This window comes from Pseudophryne corroboree, chromosome 5 (genome assembly GCF_028390025.1).
Source record: "Pseudophryne corroboree isolate aPseCor3 chromosome 5, aPseCor3.hap2, whole genome shotgun sequence".
NCBI lineage: Eukaryota > Metazoa > Chordata > Amphibia > Anura > Myobatrachidae > Pseudophryne > Pseudophryne corroboree.
In genome coordinates, this window is record NC_086448.1 from 508,473,897 (window position 1) to 508,496,375 (window position 22,479).

The following is a 22,479-nucleotide window of genomic DNA, read 5'->3' on the forward strand; positions in this document are numbered from 1 at the left end:
GTGCCTTAAGGATCTACCTAGATCGTACCAGTGCTGTCAGAAAGACAGATTCTCTTTGTTCTCTTCGGTTTTCACAAGAGAGGATGGCCTGCTGATCAGCAGACACTGGCAAGATTGCTTCGGATGACTATTTCAGAAGCATATTCTCAAGCTGATCTCCCCCTGACCTGGGGGTCATTCCGAGTTGATCGTAGCTGTGCTAAATTTAGCACAGCTACGATCGTAAACTCAGACATGCGGGGGGAGGGGTGGGGTGGAGACACCCAGCACAGGGCTAGTCTGCCCCGCATGTCAGTGCCTGCCCCCCCCCTGCACAGAGGCAATGCCTTTGTATCTGTGGAGTAACTCCCGGCCAGCGCAGCTCCTGCTGCTGGCTGGGAGTTGTGTGTCGCTGTCGCTGGCCGCAGTTCAGCCGCCTCGCTGTTCAGCCCCCTCCCGCCCAGCGACCGCCTGTGGATCCGTGGCTATTCCGCTGATCCACGTACTTTCCGACAAGGCAGATTTTCTGACTTGTCGGATTAACGGGAGGCTGATTGAATAGGTCGAATCTGGATACGACCTTAAATTGTCGAAAATTTCCATTAATCCGACAAAACGGGAAATTCGACTTGGATTGAATATACCCTATAGGAGGGGTATTCAATGCATGTCGGATCTGACAGGTTTTGCCCGTTTCTCGACAATGCTGATCCGACTTTTTTTGAAGTCGGATTAGCATTGTCGAAAAATGGGCCAAAATCCTGTTTGAATTGGACTCGGATTCGAGAAAACCCGTGGATCCGCTGCTAATCCGCCGATCCACGTGGTTTTTCGACAAGTGCCGGTTTTTCGGAGTCGGAAAAATGGCACTTGCATTGAATAGGTCGAATGCAAATTCAACCTATTTCTGTCGAAAAGTGCTGGTATTTCCAACTGTCTGAAATACCGGCACTAATTGAATAGACCCCATAAACGTAAACAAGAAGTGCCATCCATTGTAACAGGTGCCATCCATTGGACATGATGATCAATGTCATTCACTTCACCTGTTAGTGATTTTAATGTTATACAGTAGCTGATTGGTATGTATATATGTGTATTTATATTTGCCAGTGTATTACTGAACACTGGAAGAAGGTCTAATGGACTGATGAATCAAAACTTTATGGTTCAACGCTCAGGGTTCTTGTATGCCATTAAGTAGGCAAAAGGATGTTTCCTCAGTGTGTGTTGGGTTTATTTACGAAGCAGTGGCTTATAAAGGCACCACTTCCAGATGTGTTTAAGCCCAAAATTTAAAAGGGCATTGTTTTGCTATTTAAAAGTAATGCCCTTTTAAATTTTGGGCTTAAACACATTGGGAAACAATTAGTAAATAAACGCCTGTGACAGCAACAATTAAACATGGAGGACAAAGCTTGATGTATCCCAAGTCACACAGTGACTGGCGCCCTGAACCAAAATTGCTACCACAGTATTTTGCAGCACCATCAAACACCTTGTGGTCCATGCCAAGCTCCAATTGTTTATTTGTTTAATTTCAAGATTACATTGAGACATTAACACAGTGCAAATTTTATTAAAACCTGTAAAAATGGGTTGTTTCATGAAACTTTTGACTGGAACATGGCATTTAATAGAAACAACTTGTATGGAGATGTAATTCCATTAAAATATTGATCTTCAGAACCCTTTTGTATTACCAATTGTTACATTTTAAAAATCCACAGGTGACCTAGAAAACATGAATTGTTTGGGTTTCTGAGGACTGAATTTGAGAACCTCTGTATTAAAGCAACATAGTCTGGCAAAGAGGAACCCATGGGAGGTTACAGCAGATGCCCGAAGGCCATGGACTTTTTCATGAGGGCTTTATGTGTGTGAACATCTCATTAAACTACATGTTCCACTGAATTGCACTGTAGGATGCAAACTTTGAACAAAATAAATCCAAAAAGATATTAAGTATTCAGCCACAAAAATGTAACACAAAAGCCAAATAATTGCACTTAGGCTGGTTAAATAAAAAACTGTATAACCGTGAGTGTACTATAACACAATATTCATTCAACCCATAGATTAGAATTAAAACAAAATGAACTCAAAGCCTGCAGGCTAGCATATAATAACGGGTAAATGGATGACCTCACCTTACCCTTTCAGCTCCTTCCCCTCTATACTTACCCTGTCCCTGGCGCAGTGGTCCTCCTTACTGGTTGATTTGACCCATTGTTGCGGTGGGAGCAAATGGTGAAGGCTTGCGCACCTGCGGTGCATGCCCTGGCTCACACTACGCATGTTGCCACAACTGATTATTATATTGACATGCATCAATGAAAGTACATTGACTTCAAGTGATAGGTTTTATTATTCACTCATTACATCTTTTCCTATTATTATTATTATTATTTATTATTATTATTATTATTATTATCGTCCTCTTTTCTTCATAACAGGCCACGAGTTCTGTAGAGCTTTACAAGGGTTAAAGATAGGTCGTCAATTCTATGTTTCTATCTAGTCTGCCCCTTTTTTTAATTCTTTAGGCAATCTCAAACCCTTTTGAAACTTAGTTCTTTGCAAGGATATTCATATGCCTATCCCAAGCATGTTTAATTGCTCTACTGACTTTACCACCTCTGATGGGAGGCTTTTCCACTTGTCCACTACCCTTTCTGTGAAGTAATTTTCTTTTACGTCCTAGAAGATACTGGGGTTCCATTTAGTACCATGGGGTATAGATGGGTCCACTAGGAGCCATAGGCACTTTAAGAATTTGATAGTGTGGGCTGGCTCCTCCCTCTATGCCTCTCCTACCAGACTCCGTTTAGAAAATGTGCCTGGAGGAGCCGGTCACGCTTATGGAAGCTCTTGAAGAGTTTTCTACATTATTTTATATGTTTGTTATTTTCAGGCAGGGCTGGTTGGCACCAGCCTGTCTGCTTTGTGGGGGGGTGGGGGGGGGGGAACGGCCCAACCTCTTGAAGGGTTAAAGGTCCCGTTCCCCGCTGACAGGACACGGAGCTCCTGAGGGAACTATTCACCAGCCCCACCACGGCGTGCGTACATTCCTGCAGCACGCCGCCATCCATAACCGATCCAGAAGATAGAAGAGTGGTGAGTACTAAGCCGGCGTCTCCATTAGCGGGTCGCCGGCCATTATGGCGGCATGAGGGTACGGAGACTAACGGCTTCTAACCAGGGCGAAATGTGTCTCCATACACAGTACACAGCTTCGTCTCCGTACACTGTACACAGTACCCACAGTGGCAAAAATAGCCTTAAAACGATTATCTCTCCATTTTAAGCACCAGATTACCTCAGCCAGTATAAAAAAAAGCGGAAAGACCGCGCACCATTGAAGGGGCGGGACCTTCACTATGAGCGGTTCCAGCAGCTCACCAACGCCATTTTCCCTCTGCAGTGGACACAGACGCAGCTCCTCTGGAGAGACTCCAGATTACCTCAGCGGTACCAGGGGGTCATAGCAGGGGGGGCTGGCTCCAACGACCCGGCTAAGCTTGGCATTAGCGATAAGGGTGCAGTTGGGGGCTTGCTCCAAATAACTCTGTCTCCGCCTTAAGGGCTCTTTGTTGGTTAATTGTGCTTAACGTTTTCCTCTGTGTGTGTGCTGTCACATTTACATTATGTCAGACAAAGAGTGTGTTTCTTGTACAGCGGTGTGTTCCTCTTCACCAGGGGGCTCACTACTGGGTACTCAGGGCAGTGCACCTTCCTAGAATAGTGGGGCTGAACCGTATTGCGTTACTTCCATTAAGGGAATGATCTCAAATATTTCTACAAAGCTATCCCGCAATGAGACAGAGACTCAATACTTAAGACAGACTGTGGATGAGTTTATGAATAGAGACTCAGTCCCCAAACCAGCGTCTCAATCTCCTCCCATTTGTCCGCAAAAATGATCTCTTGCCCATATCCTGCAGTCTGACTCTGACGCTGATGGTTCAGGCATGGAGTAGGGTGAGGTGGATTTGGAGGGGGGGATGCTACTATGTCACAGGGAATAGAGGCTCTTATAGAGGCTATCAGAGATGTTCTGCAAATTCCTGATAAGGTGTCAGAGGAGTGTGAGGAATTTTATTTTAATGTAAAAAAGAAGTCCTCAGTCACTTTTCCTGCGTCAAAGGAATTGAATACCCTGTTTGAAGAACCGTGGGTTAATCCTGATAAGAAATTGCAAATCCCTAAAAGGTTGCTCTCATCTTTTCCTTTTCCCCTAGAGGATAGGAAAAAATGGGAAAATCCACTGATAGTGGACATATCAGTCTCTAGGCTGTCGCGTAAAATTGTATTGCCTGTCCCTGGTGCAGCCTCCCTAAAAGATGCGGCTGATCGAAAAACTGAGACTAGTCACTAACCTGATTGAGGTGTTTGATTCCTTGTCTAGGAGGGATGTTTTATCCTGCAGCATATACAGGACTCTGCGAACTTTATGGTGGAGGCCATAAAAGAGATTGGTTTGCTTAATGCATGCACCACCGCTATGGCAGTGTCAGCACGCAGGGGCTTGTGGCTACGCCAGTGGACTGCTGATGCGGACTCCAGTAAAGGCGTGGAAGGCATGCCATTCACAGGAGAGGCCTTGTTTGGAGATGAACTAGACCAGTGATGGCTAACCTTGACACTCCAGCTGTTGTTGACCTATACATCCCAGCATGCCCTGCGTCAGTTTTAGCATGGCCAAATAGCAAAACTGTAGCAGGGCATTCTGGGATGTGTAGTTCAACAACAGCTGGAGTGTCACGGTTAGCCATCACTGGACTAGACAAATGGATCTCCAAAGCTACTGCGGGTAAGTCTATGTATATTCCTTCCGCAGCTCCCCCAGCCAGGAAAGCTTATTCAGCTTCAAATTTATAGTCCTTTCGGACAGCCAAGTTTAAGGGAAAATCCGGAGGTGCTTCTACGTCTTCCAGAGGTGCAAGAGGTAAATCACGCAAACCAGCAACTGCAGGTGCTCAGGAACAGAGCTCAGGCTCTGCTTCCTCAAAGCCTTCAGCATGACGGTGGACCGCGATGCCTGGAGGGCTGTCAGGTGGTAGCCCGACTAAAATTCTTCAGTCGCATCTGGTCAAGTTCGTGCCGGGATCCCTGGGTCATAGATCTTATTTCCCAGGGCTACAGACTGGAGTTCCAAAAGCACCCACCTCACAGATTCTTCAAATCAGGCTTACCAGCTTCACAACAGGCAAGTATAACTTTACAGCAGGCCATCCAAAAACTGGTACAGACTCAAGTCATTGTTCCAGTTCCACCTCATCTGCACAGCAAGGGGTACTATTCCAACTTGTTTGTAGTACCGAAACCGGACGATTCGGTACGACCAATTCTGATCCTCAAATCCTTGAATCCGTTCTTAAAAGTGTTCAAGTTCAAGATGGAGTCACTGAGAGCGGTGATCTCGGCTCTGGAGGAAGAGGAATTCCTTGTGTCTCTGGATATCAAGGATGCGTGTCGTCACATTCCGATCTGGCCGCCTCATCAGGCTTATCTACGGTTTGCACTACAGGACTGTCACTACGTGTTCCAGGCCCTGCCATTTGGCCTCTCCACGGCACCGAGAGTATTCACCAAAGCGATGGCAGAGATGATGTTTCTCCTTCGCATGCAGGGAGTGAACATAATTCTGTACCTGGACGATCTTCTGATAAAGGCGCCGTCCAGGGAGAGGTTGCTGGACAGCATTGGCCTCTCAACCAAACTTCTCCAGGATCACGGGTGGATTCAGAACCTTCCGAAATCTCACTTAGACCCAACACGGAGGCTCCCATTCCTGGGAATTTATTTATTTATTTATTTATTAACAGTTTCTTATATAGCGCAGCATATTCCGTTGCGCTTTACAATTAGAACAACAGTAATAGAACAAAACTGGGTAAAAACAAACAGATATAGAGGTAGGAAGGCCCTGCTCGCAAGCTTACAGTCTATAGGGAAATAGGCATAGATACACAAGGATAGATGCTACCTATTGCATAATGGTCCACCAGATTGCTAGGTTCTTAATGGGTTGTATGATGATACCCCACAAAGTTGGCCAAGTGTCAGGAGGGTGTGACACTAAAGAAAGACAAGATATGTGATGTTATGAATACTCTACAGAGGATGTAATTAGATAGGGAAGCACTGAAGGTTATGTGGGTGGGTCTGAAATTTGATAGGCTTGTCTGAAGAGGTGAGTTTTCAGGGAACATTTAAAGGTTTGGAGACTAGAGGCGAGTCTTACTGTGTGTGGGAGGGCATTCCACAGAGTGGGTAAAGCCCGGATAAAGTCCTGTAATTTTGAGTGTGAACAAGTAATGCGTGTGGATGAGAGACGTAGATCTTGTGCAGAGCGGAGAGGTCGGGTAGGGAGATATTTTGAGATGAGTGAAGAGATGTATGTTGTTGCAGTTTGGTTTATAGCCTTGTATGTGAGTACAATGTGGGAATGATACTGGACACGGAGTCGCAGAAAGTGTTCCTTCCGTTGGAAAAGGCATTGGTAATCCAGTTGATGGTTCGGGACGTACTGAAGCCAACCCGGGTGTCGATGCATCTGTGCATTCAACTTCTGGGGAAAATGGTGGCCTCTTACATGGCGCTTCAATACGGAAGGTTTCACGCAAGCCCCTTCCAGCTCGATCTGTTGAACAAATGGTCCGGAATCGCATCTTCACATGCACCAGAGGATACGTCTGTCACCAAAACCCAGGATTTTTCTTCTGTGGTGGCTTCAGACTTCTCACCTGACCGAGGGCCGAAGATTCGGGATTCAAAACTGGATTCTGCTAACCACAGACGCAAGCCTGAGAGGTTGGGGAGCGGTCACCCAAGGGGAACAGTTCCAAGGAAAATGGTCAAGTCAGGAGCCGTCCTTCCGATCAACATTCTGGAACTAAGGGCCATATACAATGCCCTTCTACAGGCACTGCATCTTCTTCAAAATCGAGCCATTCAGGTTCAGTCGGACAATGTGACAGCAGTAACGTACATAAACCGACAAGGAGGAACGAAGAACAGAGCATCAATGTCAGAGGTAACAAGGATTCTCCTCTGGGCAGAAAGACACGCTGTGTTGTTTTCCGCGATCTTCATTTTGTAGTAGACTGGGAAGCAGACTTCCTCAGCAGACGCGACCTACACCCAGTAGAGTGGGGCCTTCACCCGGAGGTGTTCGGGTACTTGACACGTTGGTGGGGAATTCCGCAAATCGACATGATGGCCTCTCGTCTCGACAAGAAGCTAAATTGGTACTAGGTCGGTGGGTTCTTTCTGGCTGGCTGCCCGGGGTGTCTCGGCTTTGCAGCTCTGCCGAGCAGCTACTTTGGTCAGGTCGAACACGTTTGCTAAGTTCTACAAGTTTGATACTTTGGCCTCTGAGGACCTTCCGTTTGGTAAATCAGTTCTACAGTAACCACAGTGCACTCCCACCCGGTTTGGGAGCTTTGGTACATCCCCATGGTACTAATGTGGACCCCAGTATCCTCTAGGACGCAAGAGGAAATAGGATTTTAATTACCTACCGGTAAGTCCTTTTCTCGTAGTCTGTAGAGGATACTGGGCTTCGTTTCTTCCTGCACTGTTACTTTGTTAAGTATTGGTGGTTCAGCTGTTGCTGTTCCTGGTTTAATGTTTGGTTAGCTTGGCTTTCCTCTAGTTGTGTGTGCTGCTTTCAGAATCTTACCACTATACTTTTATATTCTTCTCTCAAAGTATGTCCGTCTCCTCGGGCACAGTTTCCTAGACTGAGTCTGGTAGGAGGGGCATAGAGGGAGGAGCCAGCCCACATTATCAATTTCTTAAAGTGCCCATGGCTCCTAGTGGACCAGTCTATACCCCATGGTACTAATGTGGACCCCAGTATCCCCTACGGACTACGAGAAAAGGATTTACTGGTAGGTAATTAAATCCCATTTGTTCGATTTACACTGACTATTTGGGACGGACTTCATGTGAGCCTGGAATTAGGTCCTCACCTATCCGTTAGTGTATGTCTCCCATATTTAATTACCCATTGTTTCCTCCAGGTAAAAATTACATTATGGCATCTTTCTGGCAGGAGATTCAGATTAGATTAAATTCTCACCATCCTCATTTGTAGACCTTCAAACTCTCCACTCCATCCTGTCCTCTTATCACTATCAGTATTTCCAAATTGTTAGTTTTGTTCAATCACGATCTCCATCCCATACCCTTCGGCCACTGACCCCATTCAAACACCTTTGTGTCTACTCAATAGGTTGTAAAGGCAACAGGCTAAGGGGTATATGCAATTCACGGCAAATCGCGGCAAATTATCGCCGTTTTTTAATTCAACACAATTCGACAGGTGAATTCCGGCAGGTGGCTGCCGGAATTCACCATATTCAATGAAAAACGGATTCGACATTCCCGCGGGCGAAAAACGGCCGATTTGCCGGATTTTGCCGCAAATTAAAAAAACGGGAAAAAACTGGAAAAACTCAGAAAAAAATGGCGTGGGGTCCCCCCTCCAAAGCATAACCAGCCTCGGGCTCTTCGAGCTGGTCCTGGTTCTAAAAATGCGGGGACAAACTTGACATGGGATCCCCCGTATTTTTAAAACCAGCACCGGGCTCTGCGCCTGATGCTGGTGCAAAAAATACGGGGGACAAAAAGAGTAGGGGTCCCCCCGTATTTTATACACCAGCATCGGGCTCCACTAGCTGGACAGATAATGCCACAGCCGGGGGTCACTTTTATACAGCGCCCTGCGGCCGTGGCATTAAATATCCAACTAGTCACCCCTGGCCGGGGTACCCTGGGGGAGTGGGGACCCCTTCAATCAAGGGGTCCCCCCCCCCAGCCACCCAAGGGCCAGGGGTGAAGCCCGAGGCTGTCCCCCCCATCCAAAGGCTGCGGATGGGAGGCTGATAGCCTTGAGTAAAATGACAGAATATTGTTTTTTTCCAGTAGTACTACAAGTCCCAGCAAGCCTCCCCCGCAAGCTGGTACTTGGAGAACCACAAGTACCAGCATGCGGGAGAAAAACGGGCCCGCTGGTACCTGTATTACTACTGGAAAAAAAATACCCAAATAAAAACAGGAGACACACACCGTGACAAGTACAACTTTATTACACACCGCCGACACACACATACTTACCTATGTTGACACGCCGACTGGCACAGTCTCCGACGATCCGAGGGTACCTGTGAAAAAATTTATACTCACCTGCCAGTGTTCAGAGATAAATCCACGTCCAGAGATCAAATCCTCGTACTTGGCAAAATAAAAACACGCACACCCGTACCAACGGACTGAAAGGGGTCCCATATTGACACATGAGACCCCTTTCCACGAATGCCGGGACACCACGTGACTCCTGTCACTGAGGTCCCTTCAGCCAATCAGGAAGCGCTACTTCCGTGGCGCTCACCTGATTGGCTGTGCGCGTGTGACCTCAGACAGCGCATCGCAAAGCCTCTCCCATTACTTTCAATGGTGGGAACTTTGCCGTCAGTGGTGGGGTTACCCGCGGTCAGCCGCTGACCGGCGGGTGACCCCATCGCTAGCCGCAAAGTTCCCACCATTGAATATAATGGAGAGGCTTTGCGATGCGCTGTCAGCTCAGACGCGCACAGAGCCAATCAGCAGAGTGCAAGGACGTTGCGCTCGCTGATTGGCTTACGAGACCTTTCAGTGACAGCTGTCACGGGGGGGTTTCTCTGCATTCGTGGAAAGGGGTCCCATGTGTCAACATGGGACCCCTTTCAGTCCGTGTGGTACGGGTGTCCGGTTTGTTTTTTTTACAAGTTTGTGGATTTACCTCTGGACCATGGATGAGGTGAGTGTATTTATCTTTTCTTTTCAGGTACCCCTGGATTCTACTTGGAGAAGAGGACCGATGTCGGCGTGTGAACATAGGTAAGTATGTGTGTGTCGACGTATGAAATAAAGTTTTACTTTCACGGTGTCGGTCTCCTGTTTTTATTTGGGTATTTTTTTTTCAGTAGAACTACAGGTACCAGCGGGCCCGTTTTTCTCCCGCATGCTGGTACTTGTGGTTCTCCAAGTACCAGCTTGCGGGGGAGGCTTGCTGGGACTTGTAGTACTACTGGAAAAAACAATATTCTGACATTTTTCTCAAGGCTATCAGCCTCCCATCCGCAGCCCTTGGATGGGGGGGACAGCCTCGGGCTTCACCCCTGGCCCTTGGGTGGCTGGGGGGGGGACCCCTTGATTGAAGGGGTCCCCACTCCCCCAGGGTACCCCGGCCAGGGGTGACTAGTTGGATATTTAATGCCACGGCCGCAGGGCGCTGTATAAAAGTGACCCCCGGCTGTGGCATTATCTGTCTAGCTAGTGGAGCCCGATGCTGGTGTATAAAATACGGGGGACCCCTACTCTTTTTGTCCCCCGTATTTTTTGCACCAGCATCAGGCGCAGAGCCCGGTGCTGGTTTTAAAAATACGGGGGAACCCCTGTCAATTTTTCCCCCGCATTTTTAGAACCAGGACCAGCTCGAAGAGCCCGAGGCTGGTTATGCTTTGGAGGGGGGACCCCACGCCATTTTTTTCAGGGATTTTACCATTCCATCCAACAACAAAAAAAAATATATATTTTTTTAAAAATATATAAATAATAATACTTGTGCCTCTAAAAAAGACAAACCAAGTACCTAACCCCTTCTTATATGAATAGATATGATATTACCAAGAAAAAAAAAACACAAAAAAAACATGTTTTAATTTTTTTTTATTAGTTTCACCCTCCAAAGTGTTGTGGATTGAAAATGACGAATTTGCTGTCTAAAAGCACTGTTGTCGAATTTCCAAACTTCCATTGAATAGACTTTGGTCGAATTGCAGCATGTGTATCATTGCAAAAAAGTCGAATTTGTCAAAAGTCGAATTTCAAAAAGTCGAATTTTGAAAGTCCGTTTTTTTGTCGGAAAGTACTGAATTGCATTGTCGAATTTTTTTTTTTTGGCGAAAAATTCCCGAAATTCAACAATTTCGGGAATTCGACCGCAATTGCATATACCCCTAAATGTAATAGCCTCTGAGCCTCAGAGGACTTTCTGTGAGTCTGACCATTTTTTTTAAAGAAGCAATCATTTACCAGGCAACACCAACCTAGTTTTGCCTTGTAAATGATTGCTGCTTTAAAAATGGGAAGACATGCAGAAAGTCCCGCGCCTCCGGCAACTCAAAGGCTATTACATTTGGCCCCTTATATCCGTGTTATATCACTCCATTCTGGCACCACTTCCCCTAATCGTGAACCCCATGAACTGGCTTGGGAATTGGACATTTCAACCCCTGTTGATGACTAAGGATGGTCAACCATTAGTTCCAGGAATGCTAAGGTTTCCATCAGTGTGACTATCCGGGAAACATGCTACATGTTCTATTTCAGATGTTATCTAGTACCTTTCAAATTGCACAGGATGTTCCTAGCGACATCGATTGACTGCTGGAGACTACCTTGGGAGGTGGTACGTTTCTTCACACATGGGGGGGGGGGGGGGGTATCCAATCATTCGCAGTTAATGACAGTGGGTAATTATATAGCTGGGGGCTATCCTATTAGCCAATGCGGCTGGCTCGTCTCTCCGATGCTGGCATTTATCGGGGATTACACTTCGGGTGCCTCAGGCAGCTGAACCATAATCCGCGATAAGCGGGTTGCCGGAGCAGCGATAACACATAGGATCAGGGACTTTTTCCTGATCCTATTGCGGGTCCGTTTTTGGCCAATGAAACGGCCTCTAATTGGAATCCGTGATAATGACCATCAGTCATTAATCGCGATATCCAGCTGTTTTTATCAGCAGAAAGCGGCTCTGGGCTAATTTGATACCCCCCTTGGTGGTATTGTCCCACTATAAGCTCATTTTGGAGCTGGGTTTGGAATTTGCTTTCACAGTCATTAGGTTTATCAGTAACCCGTGAAGCCTCTATAGGACTTCAAAGAGCACCAGTGCCACATATGGATAAGCATCTAGACAAACTAGTGGTCCATATTTATAACACTGCCAAATCTCTGATAGCTAAGAACTGGAAATCTCCTGTGGCACCTTCATCAGTGGACCTTAGGGCACAGGCTTATTTTGTGGCCTTGGAATAAACAACACCCTGACCACCTCTCATAAGGTACTAGTCTTAATCTTTACATCTCACTGGTCTTTGCTAACTTTCCCTCTCTCCCCTTTCCAATTTTTTCTTCCCCGCTCAGTCTGTCCCCCTTCATTTGTTTGTGTTTCATTTTCTTACACCCATATTTGCATTATGTGTTTATACAGTGTTCGATGGGTCCTGGGCTGGCCACATGGTTTGGTTTTTTTTTCTTTCTTTCTGTTGTATGTTTAATTTTGTTGTGCAGGTACTATGTTTACTCTATGAATTGTACCTTTGCTTATGTACATTTACAAAGAAATTTTTTTTTACTATAGAGAGTAGCTAAATGTTACTAACCATTCTCTTTGCCCTCTCTGGTGCATGGGGCACTCCTCCTTCTTTTTTCAGGGCTTTTCTCATTTTCTCTTACGTTCTAGAGGATGCTGGGGACTCCGTAAGGACCATGGGGGTATAGACGGGCTCCGCAGGAGACATGGGCACTCTAAGACTTTAGATGGGTGTGAACTGGCTCCTCCCTCTATGCCCCACCTCCAGACCTCCGTTAGATCCTTTGCCCAGAGACTGGATGCACTGCAGGGGAGCTCTACTGAGTTTCTCTGAAAAGACTTTTGTTAGGTTTTTTATTTTCAGGGAGCACTACTGGCAACAGGCTCCCTGCATCGTGGGACTGAGGGGAGAGAAGCAGACCTACTTAACTGATGGGCTCTGCTTCTTAGGCTACTGGACACCATTAGCTCCAGAGGGTCGGAACACAGGTGTCGTCCTCGCTGTTCGTCCCGGAGCCGCGCCACCGTCCTCTGAGCCGGAATATAGAAGCCGGGTGAGTATAAGAAGACAGAAGACTTCACAGGCGGCAGAAGACTTCAGATCTTCACTGAGGTACCGCGCAGCGGTCACGCTGCTCGCCATTGCTCCCACACACACACACACACACACACACACGGCACAGCATGGGAGCAGGGCGCAGGGGGGGCGCCCTGGTCAGCAATAATTACCTCACTAACACTGGCACAGGTATCAGATACTGCAGAGGCAGTATATTATAAAACCCCAGCCAGTATAAAAAATTGAGCGGGACCGAAGCCCACCGTCGAGGGGGCGGGGCTTGATCCTCCAGCACTAACCAGCGCCATTTTCTCCACAGCAAGCTGCAGAGAAGCTGCTCCCGGACTCTCCCCTGCTGAACCAAGTAACAGAGGGCAGAAACGAGGGGGGGCACATTTATTTGGCGCAAAAAGGTGTATTTATATATATATATATATATATATATATATATAAAGAGCGCTGTACAGACTGGAACTTTGTTCCAGTGGCGCTGGGTGTGTGCTGGCATACTCTCTCTGTCTCTCCATAGGGCCTCATTGGGGGGCTGTCCCCATATTTGTATATCCCAGTGTGTGTGGGGGTGTCAGTACGTGTGTGTCGGCATGTCTGAAGTGGAAGGCTCGTCTAGGGAGGAGGCGGAGCAGATGATTGTGGTGTCTCCGTCGTCACTGCCGACACCTGATTGGTTGGATATGTGGAATGTTTTAAATGCTAATGTGACTGTTACATAAGAGATTGGACAAAGCAGAGTCCAAGGACAAAGCAGGGAGTCAATCCATGGCTTTGACTGTGTCACAAGGCCCTTCGGGGTCTCATAAACGTCCCCTTTCCCAGATAGCTGACACTGATACCGACACGAATTCCGACTCCAGTGTCGACTATGATGATGCACGGTTACACCCAAGGGTGGCCAAAAGTATTCATTATATGATTATTGCAATAAAAGATGTTTTGCATATCACTGATGGACCCCTCTGTGCCAGACACGAGGGCCTGCATGTTTAAGGAAAAGAATCCTGAGGTAACGTTTCCCCCATCTCAAAAGCTTGGGAAACTCCAGACAAGAAACTGCAGATTCCCAAGAGAATTATTATGGCATATCCCTTCCCCTCACAGGACAGGTTACGGTGGGAATACTCCCCCACGGTGGACAAGGCTTTAACGCGCTACCGTCTCCAGACACGGCAGCCCTCAAGGTTCCTGCTGATCGCAGACAGGAAACTACCTTAAAATCAATTTACACACATACGGGTGCCCTGCTCAGACCGGCAGTAGCGTCGGCATGGGTGGGTAGCGCAATTGCAGCCTGGGCAGATAACTTGTCATCTGACATTGACACCCTAGATAAAGATAGCATTTTGTTGACCTTGGGTCACATTAAGGACGCAGCGTTGTATATGAGAGAGGCTGCGAGAGATATTGGGCTGTTGGGTTCAAGAGCCAATGCCATGGCAATTTCGGCTAGAAGGTCCCTGTGGACCCGCCAATGGACAGGTGATGCCGATTCAAATAGACATATTGAGATTTTACCTTACAAGGGTGAGGTTTTATTTGGGGAGGGCCTCGCGGACCTGGTTTCCACAGCAACCGCGGGTAAGTCTTCTTTTTTGCCTTACGTTCCCCCACAGCAAAAGAAAACACCTCAATATCAGATGCATCCTCTACGGATTAGGAGAAAAAGATTTACCGGTAGGTTTAAAATCTTATTTTCTGTGTGACTAGCAAAATATTGCATTTAAATGGCAGAGGGAGAGGGTTGAGTGTGATGCCCAATAATACTCTGTCCCACATGGTGACATAGCCCTCGTTTTTGGCCATATTTGTTAGCCTATGAGAATGGGGAAGGGGCATGACGATAAAATTTTAAGATTCGTTCTTAATAAGGGAATCTATTTAAATGAAAGCACAAATGTGTAAACTAACTATATGTAAAGCACAGAACTTCAAATCACTTGTAGACTGTTTTCCCTGATACATTAATAGCATCATAGTACAAGACATAGTAAGTAGTTGTGTGGTTACACTAAGAACCTCCAAAATTGTTTAAAAAAATGTATAACTTTAATGGTATACATTTAAAATTATATACAGAGTATAGCGGCCTGGGTGAAATACTGTATATGTAAAACATAGTGATATAAAGAAACGGAAAGTATTAGAAAAAAGAAGTCTCTCTCCTGAGGCTACTGTCAATATAGTTTAGTAATATTCAGTTTAATTATAAGGCATTTTAGCCCCTAACTGAATGCTGTGCTGTTTGGAATTCACAATAAAAATACATTTTTATTTTTCAGAATGAATGTCTGCTTTTATTTAACAACCGGGAACATGATAAATATAGGCTCTCGTCATTTGCAACATGTTGGCACAATTATTTATACAGTGTCTGCATGTATCAAATAGACATAATATCTTCCTAGCACTGGTTTAGCTACTACAGTATTTTTAAAACTTTTTCAGTTTCTTTTTATCACTCTAGGTTTGAAATATATTTCACCCAGACCGATATACAGTACTCGGTATATCATTTTAATGTATACCATTAAACTTATAAAAAATGTTTTTATAATTTTGGAGGTTCTTAGTGCACTGACAACTACTTACTTCATCCTATGTCTGTGTTATAGTCTTAGTGTAGTGGGTAGCACCTCTGCAGTATGCTGAGAAAAAAAACTGTTTTATATTCATACACTATGAGTTAAGAACCCTTAAACCAGGGATGGGGAATCTTAGACCCTCCAGCTATTATTGAACTACACATCCCAGCATGCCCTGCAACAGTTTTAGCATGGCCAAATAGCAAAACAGTAGCAAAGCATGCTGGTATGTGTAGTTCAACAGCTGGGGGGGGGCGAATGTTCCACCCCCCTGCCTTAAAGCCATACTACAATTAAAGAAGTTGGCTCTGGTATGCTTTGGGGTTGCGTAGCAGAACAGTGTCACAGTAAGTATTGTCCAGGTGGAAGGAAGAATGTTTACAACTGTACAGTGACCTATCCCATAAGCTAATGTCCCAGGGTCAGTGATTAAAGAGAGACTGGAAAGATGTTGGATATGTTAAGACAAAAAATCAAAACCTTATCAGATCGACCATAAGCTACTTAACCAATTAGGTAAGGTTTTGGCTTCACATGCAGCGCTGGTTACAAAAGCACGTTGAACATTCACCATATTTGTTGTCCAACCACACCAGTGTTTATTTGCCCTGTTTTGAGGAGAGGTGACCTTTCTCTCCCATGCTTTAGTTTTCCAGCAGACTGAAGCACGTTGTCTGGCAATACTACTCCTCTGTGGCATTGTGTGTAAGGGGCACTACTACTGTGTGGCTTAATGCACAAGGGGCATTACTACTACTCTGTGGCATTATGTGAAAGGGACACTACTGCTACCCTGGCATAATGTGCAAGGGACACTACTACTACTACTACTACTACTACTACTACTCCTCCTCCTCCTCTGTGGTATAATGTGCAAGGGGTACTAGAACTCCGTAGGCATTATGTGTGAAGGGACACTACTACCATGGTGTGGCATAATGTGTAAGGGGCACTACTACTGCTCTGTGTATAATGTGTAAAGTGCACTACAACTGTGTTACTTAATTTGCAAGGGACACTACTACTGTGTGGCGTACCATGCAAGGGGCTCTACTAATGCGTGGCGCAATGTGCTACTAGGGGTGTATCTTGCAAGGACGGTGAGGCCCCAACCCTTGTAGCAATACCACACCCCTATTCTGGGAGGGTGCGCCTTTGTGCGCTCAAATGTACCTATCCCCACTAGCCATCCCTTTTCCCCTATTGTGGTTCTCCCCCCCCCCCCCCTGTCATTTTCTTCTAGATCCGCCCCTTACTGTATATATGCATATATAAGCACCTTCATGTACGCTACACACACGTACATGTGTGTGTGTATAGAGTATATAATAAGTTTGAAGGTAGACTACATAATGAGTTAAAAAAAACAAAAAAAACCATGTTCCAGCACTTGATTGATTTCATAAATACGGGTTAGATTTGTCAGTAGGGTTGGTGTTATTTGGCTTGATTGTTATGGAGTGATAGTGGAGTGATAGTGTGTAATACATGTGTGCAACAAGCAACTGAAATATGTTTATGCAGTATGTTGACAGCTGTAACTTCTCTTGGTGTAATTGCTGTGTAACCAGCTATCACTTCTATGAAGAATAACTTTAAGTTTGGATCCTTTTTTATACCTATATCTATAGTCAAGAGAAATAGTGGCTTCATGCACATTTAATATTTTTCCTTTACTTTAAAGTTAAAAATTCCAGCAGAGTTTTAACTTTATTTGTATTAAACAATGATTTTAGCTCTGCTGTGTTCAGATTCACTGGGCCACCCACACTGCTGAAGAGAGAATATGGCACGCAAGCCACCCAGAGAGACTGATGTAATTTTTTTCATCTTTGCTTAAAGTATAGTCACTAGACCAGATAATGTAGAGGCTTTCTGCTGGCAGTGATCAAAACGGACCAAAATGCTTCCAGTTTTTCCTCCTATTTTCTTTTGGGTAAAGGAATAATTAGGATAATTCACGGGTAGAAAAATGTGAGCTATTTACAAGCTATATAAATGGCCTCCTGTATAAGGTACTCACAATAGTACGCTTGTAGCCTTTAAGAGAAACTCTGAATTGTGCAATGTTAGTATTCATAATACACTACCTGTTCTTCCTTATTTTTAGTGATCAGATTATCAAATCTAATAAAAACACAAAATACCATGTATAGCTAAAATCCATTTGTCTAAGGACGGTTATATTTTATTTGAATGTAAAGCTTCTTTTTTCTCTCCTTTTTACCTTGTCTCTTTCTGTTGTCAGGTGCAAGTACAACAGCAGATGCTCTGTTCCAAGAAGTGCTGGGCAGGAAGGATAAAGCAGACTCAACTCGAAATGCACTTAACGTTCTCCAAAGATTTAAATTTTTGTTCAACCTTCCACTGAACATTGAGAAAAACATTCAAAAGGTGAGCTCATATGGCCGTGTACATGGCAGGCTAGGGGGGAATTCAATTAGTTGTGGTTATTTTCTGCGGGCCCATTTCCCCCCCCCGAGCTATCCAATTATCCCCAAAGCTGGCAGTCATCTGGCAATTTTTTCACCTGTCTAAGGCAGATGGAAAAAAATTGCAGATAATCTGCTCCATCTTCGCAATCGTGAAAACACATAGATCCATGAGCTTATCATGGATTCTGTGTGTTTTTTGGCCGAAAATAGATAATGTTTCGGGACAAAAAAATGGGATTTAATTGAATAGCCCGAAGCTAAACATCGAGACAAATTGCGATAAAACACTTATGTTCGCACAAAAACATCGAGACAAATTGCGATAAAACACTTATGTTCGCACAAATTTTTTTCGATGCTAATTGAATCCGCCGCTAAGCATCATTTTGGTTTTCTCTAATGCGTCTCTTGGATATCCTACTTTGTCACTGCTATGGCAGATGCTGTCATCTTCCCTGTAATTGGTGCCAGCAATATAATAGCTTGCTGTCGTTATCCTATACTGCTCTGTATTGATAATGCAAAAAAAAATCTGTCTTTCTTAGAGTTTTCAAAAGTTACTATTTTGGTCCCTGTTGTGTTGTTGTTTTTTATTTTTTGTTTTTTTTCAGCATGTTCTAATGGAAACCCGATAGAGATTTTCATTGTTTACAATTCTGTTTTTTTTGTGAATTTAAATATAAGTGAAAGTTGTTTGTTTTTTTTACAAATATTTGTAATATACATCAATTTATGTGACCGGAAATATATTGAATTGCATTGGTAATTGCTTTTATATTTATAGTTTATAATTTATCTAAATAATATAACATGGAGGTTTCTTGTGCACGAACATATTTTACGGTTACATAAATCTTTTTCCTTTATAAATAGCAGTTGGTGTTACTGCAGCGTTTCTAGTTCGGTCAGTGCTCATTTTACTCTTATTGTCCTTTTACATAGCTTACCGTGTGCTGGATTCCTGTGTCTGCAACATCTCATGGAATTTATTATTATATCTGCTTATATTTTTTTCTCTGACTGTAGTAGTATGTATCCTGGTGTGGCGTGTGTGTGCACATTGGCCTGTAAAAATGTAGCAATTGCTTCTTTTTACCCCCTAAAACCTATTTGCTTATTGCAGTGATTTCTCTTTTCAGATAAGCTGGATGCCAAATATTTAACACTCTGTTTTTACCCAGGCTTTAGGAGATGCCTGTCTTGTCCTTATTCCCCCCCAGTTACAAACTGAACATGTGCAGGACATTAAAGATTCCCTAGTACATTTGTGGTGGCCACTTATATTCCAATGGGTTGTGTATTTTGTTTTTTCATACTTTTCCTTTTTTTAGGGTGATTAACTGTTTCTTTTTTTTAGGGTGATTATGATGTTGTCATTAATGACTACGAAAAAGCAAAATCATTGTTTGGGAAGACTGAAGTTGAGGTTTTTAAGAAAGGTGAGAAATAATATTTAGCTATAGACTGATGTTGGGCAAGTGTTAATAGCATTCTGTGTATTGAGCAGTGAAAAATGTTAATGTGAATTATTGCTTGAAGTTAGTCATTAAGCTCAAATAAATAAAAAAGATGAATTTGTATATTGAAAAAAATACCCATAAACGTATTGAATAAGCAAACAATTACAAAAATAAACACCCTGTTCTATACTTGCGTAGTACTGTAAATAACAGACACCACACAGAGAATTAGGAAGTCTACACTAACAATAGGGGAACCAGTCCCAAAGTGGTAAAAATAGTGTTTGTTTCACAGCAAATGAATTATAAACCAGATGTGGAATGAAGATCATGCAAAATGTCACCCTAGGAAGTCTGATCTGGTAATTAGCAGCAGGTGTATATCCAACAATGTAAGCTAAGCTGTAGTAATGGCATCCTGGTTCCACTAGTATGGGTGAAGTATTGTCTGTGTAGTCAGAGATGTTATAGGTTCCTTAAACCACCTGAAAGATGAATATCTTAGGTGTATCCAGATATTGTAGTGTCAGCATAGCAAAAGAAAATGCATCGGATAGTGTTTTTTGTTTTTTTTTAAATCTCTTTATTTATAATGGTAGTAAACAATGAAAATACAATAACAGGCAGTAGAGCAATCACAAAAGAGTGTACAACAAAGAAAATCAAGTATCTGTATGAACTAGGTATAGATGACGTGACTAAAAACATAAAAGTGATACAGATAGTAGATAGAAATGTGACATTCCAAATATGAATGTAAAACAAAAGAGACATCATGAAACTAACAGTTTTTATATATGTAGGCGCTTTTAAACCTGTAATGCATACATACATATAATTCCAATTTAGACTAGAGTCCAAGAGAAATAAAAATAAAGAAAATGGGGAAGAGGGAAAAGAAGAAGAAGAAGATGAAAAAAAATATATAAGAAAAAAAGAAATACAAATAAAGATAATTATTAATCTAGTCCAGGTAGATTGTGATTAAAGTGAGAGAACCATGGTGTCCAAACGTCATGAAATTTGGCTACAGTGTCATGGAGAAGAGCAGTAATGTATTCCATGGAGGCAGTGTACCAAACCTTATTTATTAAGGCTACAATAGAGGGTGCACCGGGTTGCTTCCAATTCAGAGCTATGAGCGGTTTGGCAGCATTAAAAACATGTCCACAGAGCTTATCAAAAGATTTAGACCACTTCGGAACTGGTAAGCAAAGCAGTGCGTGAAGGGGGTCTTTAAGGAGTGTGGAAGTAGTGAGACTACCCAATAATGACATGACATTGTTCCAATATTCTGAAATAAGGGGGCATTCCCACCACACTTGAAAAAAGGTACCTTTGTGTCTGCAGTTACACCAGCATAGATCTGAGGACATTGGATAGATAGAATGTAGCTTTTCAGGAACCAAATACCAGCGAGTATAAATGTTATATGAATTCTTTCAGATTAGCATTAATAGAAGTCTTAGCTACCCTCTGACGGATGACTGACCATTCTTTGATATCTAAACATTTCCCTAGGTCTTTTTCCCATGCTGCTTCAAAAGGTTCTTTGGTAGTAGAGGATGAAGAGTCTAACATAGAATATAGAATAGATATAGCTCCCCTCCGTCCCGAGTCAGGAGAATGGTTTCTTATAACATAATAGTAAAGTCTTGTTAGCCATTCTGTTGGGCCACCTCAGTCGGGTGTATAGAGAGACCCAGACTCTTATATGCAGAAGCTGTAGCTGCCCAGTTGTAATTGAGTCGCAGATGGTAATCCTGCTACTGAAAGCACACCTAGAAGCTCTGTTCACATGATGCAATAAGAACAGCTCGGTTTCATGAAGGCAGCAGAATGATACTCTTAGCCAGTATAACACACTACTCTGTTAATGTCACAAGGGGCAAAATCAGGTTCCACTGATGTGTTTCGTCTCCACATAAGGATACTTACTCAGAGTATAAAGGAACTTTTCCAGACTCCTCCTTTAAATACTGGGGGTCAATCATTAAACTGTCAAATGTACATGTTTTAATCAGTTTAGTAAAAAAAAATATATATATTACAGAGCCACTTCAGAATGTGTAACCTCAAGTTATCAGGCACATTTGCTGACATCTCTGGTTTCACTTGCTTCACCTCCTAACCCCTTTCCTTGACTACTATGATTGTTCATTTTGAGCATCTCTGATGATAGAGACTCGTCTCTCAGTGCATAAGAGTATCTTCTTGATCATAGAGAGTCTCTGCACTGTTAATATTTCTTTGTAACATATAGAGGTATATGCAATTGCGGTCGAATTCCCGAAATTGGCGAAAAACTGGACTTTTTCGCCAAAAATAATAATAATCGTCAATGCAATTCAGTACTTTCCGTCAAAAAAACGGACTTTCAAAATTCGACTTTTGTCAAATTCTACTTTTCTGCAATGATACAAGTGCTGCAATTCGACCAAAGTATATTCAATTGAAGTTTGCAAATTCGACAACAGTGCTTTTAGACAGTAAATTCGTCATTTTCAATCCGCCACACTTTGGTGGGTGAAACTAATATAAAAAATTTAAAACATGTTTTTTTTGGTGTTTTTTTTATTGGTAATAGCATATCTATTTATATTAGAAGGGATTAGGTACTTGGTTTGTCTTTTTTGGAGGCACAAGTATTTTTTATATATTTTTAAAAATAATATATATATTTTTTTCTTAGATGGAATGGTAAAATCCCGGAAAAAAATGGCGTGGGGTCCCCCCTCCAAAGCATAACCAGCCTCGGGCTCTTCGAGCCGGTCCTGGCTCTAAAAACCGGGGGGAAAAATGACAGGGGATCCCCCGTATTTTTAAAACCAGCGCCGGGCTCTGGTGCTGGTGCAAAAAATACAGGGGCCAAAAAGAGTAGGGGTCCCCCGTATTTTATACACCAGCATCGGGCTCCACTAGCTGGACAGATAATGCCACAGCCGGGGGTCACTTTTATACAGTGCCCTGCGGCCGTGGCATTAAATATCCAACTAGTCACCCCTGGCTGGGGTACCCTGGGGGAGTGGGGACCCCTTCAATCAAGGGGTCCCCCCCCCCCAGCCACCCAAGGGCCAGG

The 22,479-nt window shown here is 43.7% G+C and overlaps 1 protein-coding gene across 2 annotated transcripts in view; it reads left to right on the forward strand.

The window, feature by feature from the left end:
- Nucleotides 1–22,479, forward strand: part of EXOC2 (exocyst complex component 2) — a 546,170-nt gene that overhangs the window by 199,337 nt on the left and 324,354 nt on the right. For both annotated transcript variants that reach the window (XM_063923055.1, XM_063923056.1), the window contains 2 exons: nt 17,754–17,899; nt 19,298–19,379. In XM_063923055.1, coding sequence (XP_063779125.1) covers nt 17,754–17,899; nt 19,298–19,379 — 228 coding nt within the window. The remainder of the gene's footprint in view (nt 1–17,753; nt 17,900–19,297; nt 19,380–22,479) is intronic.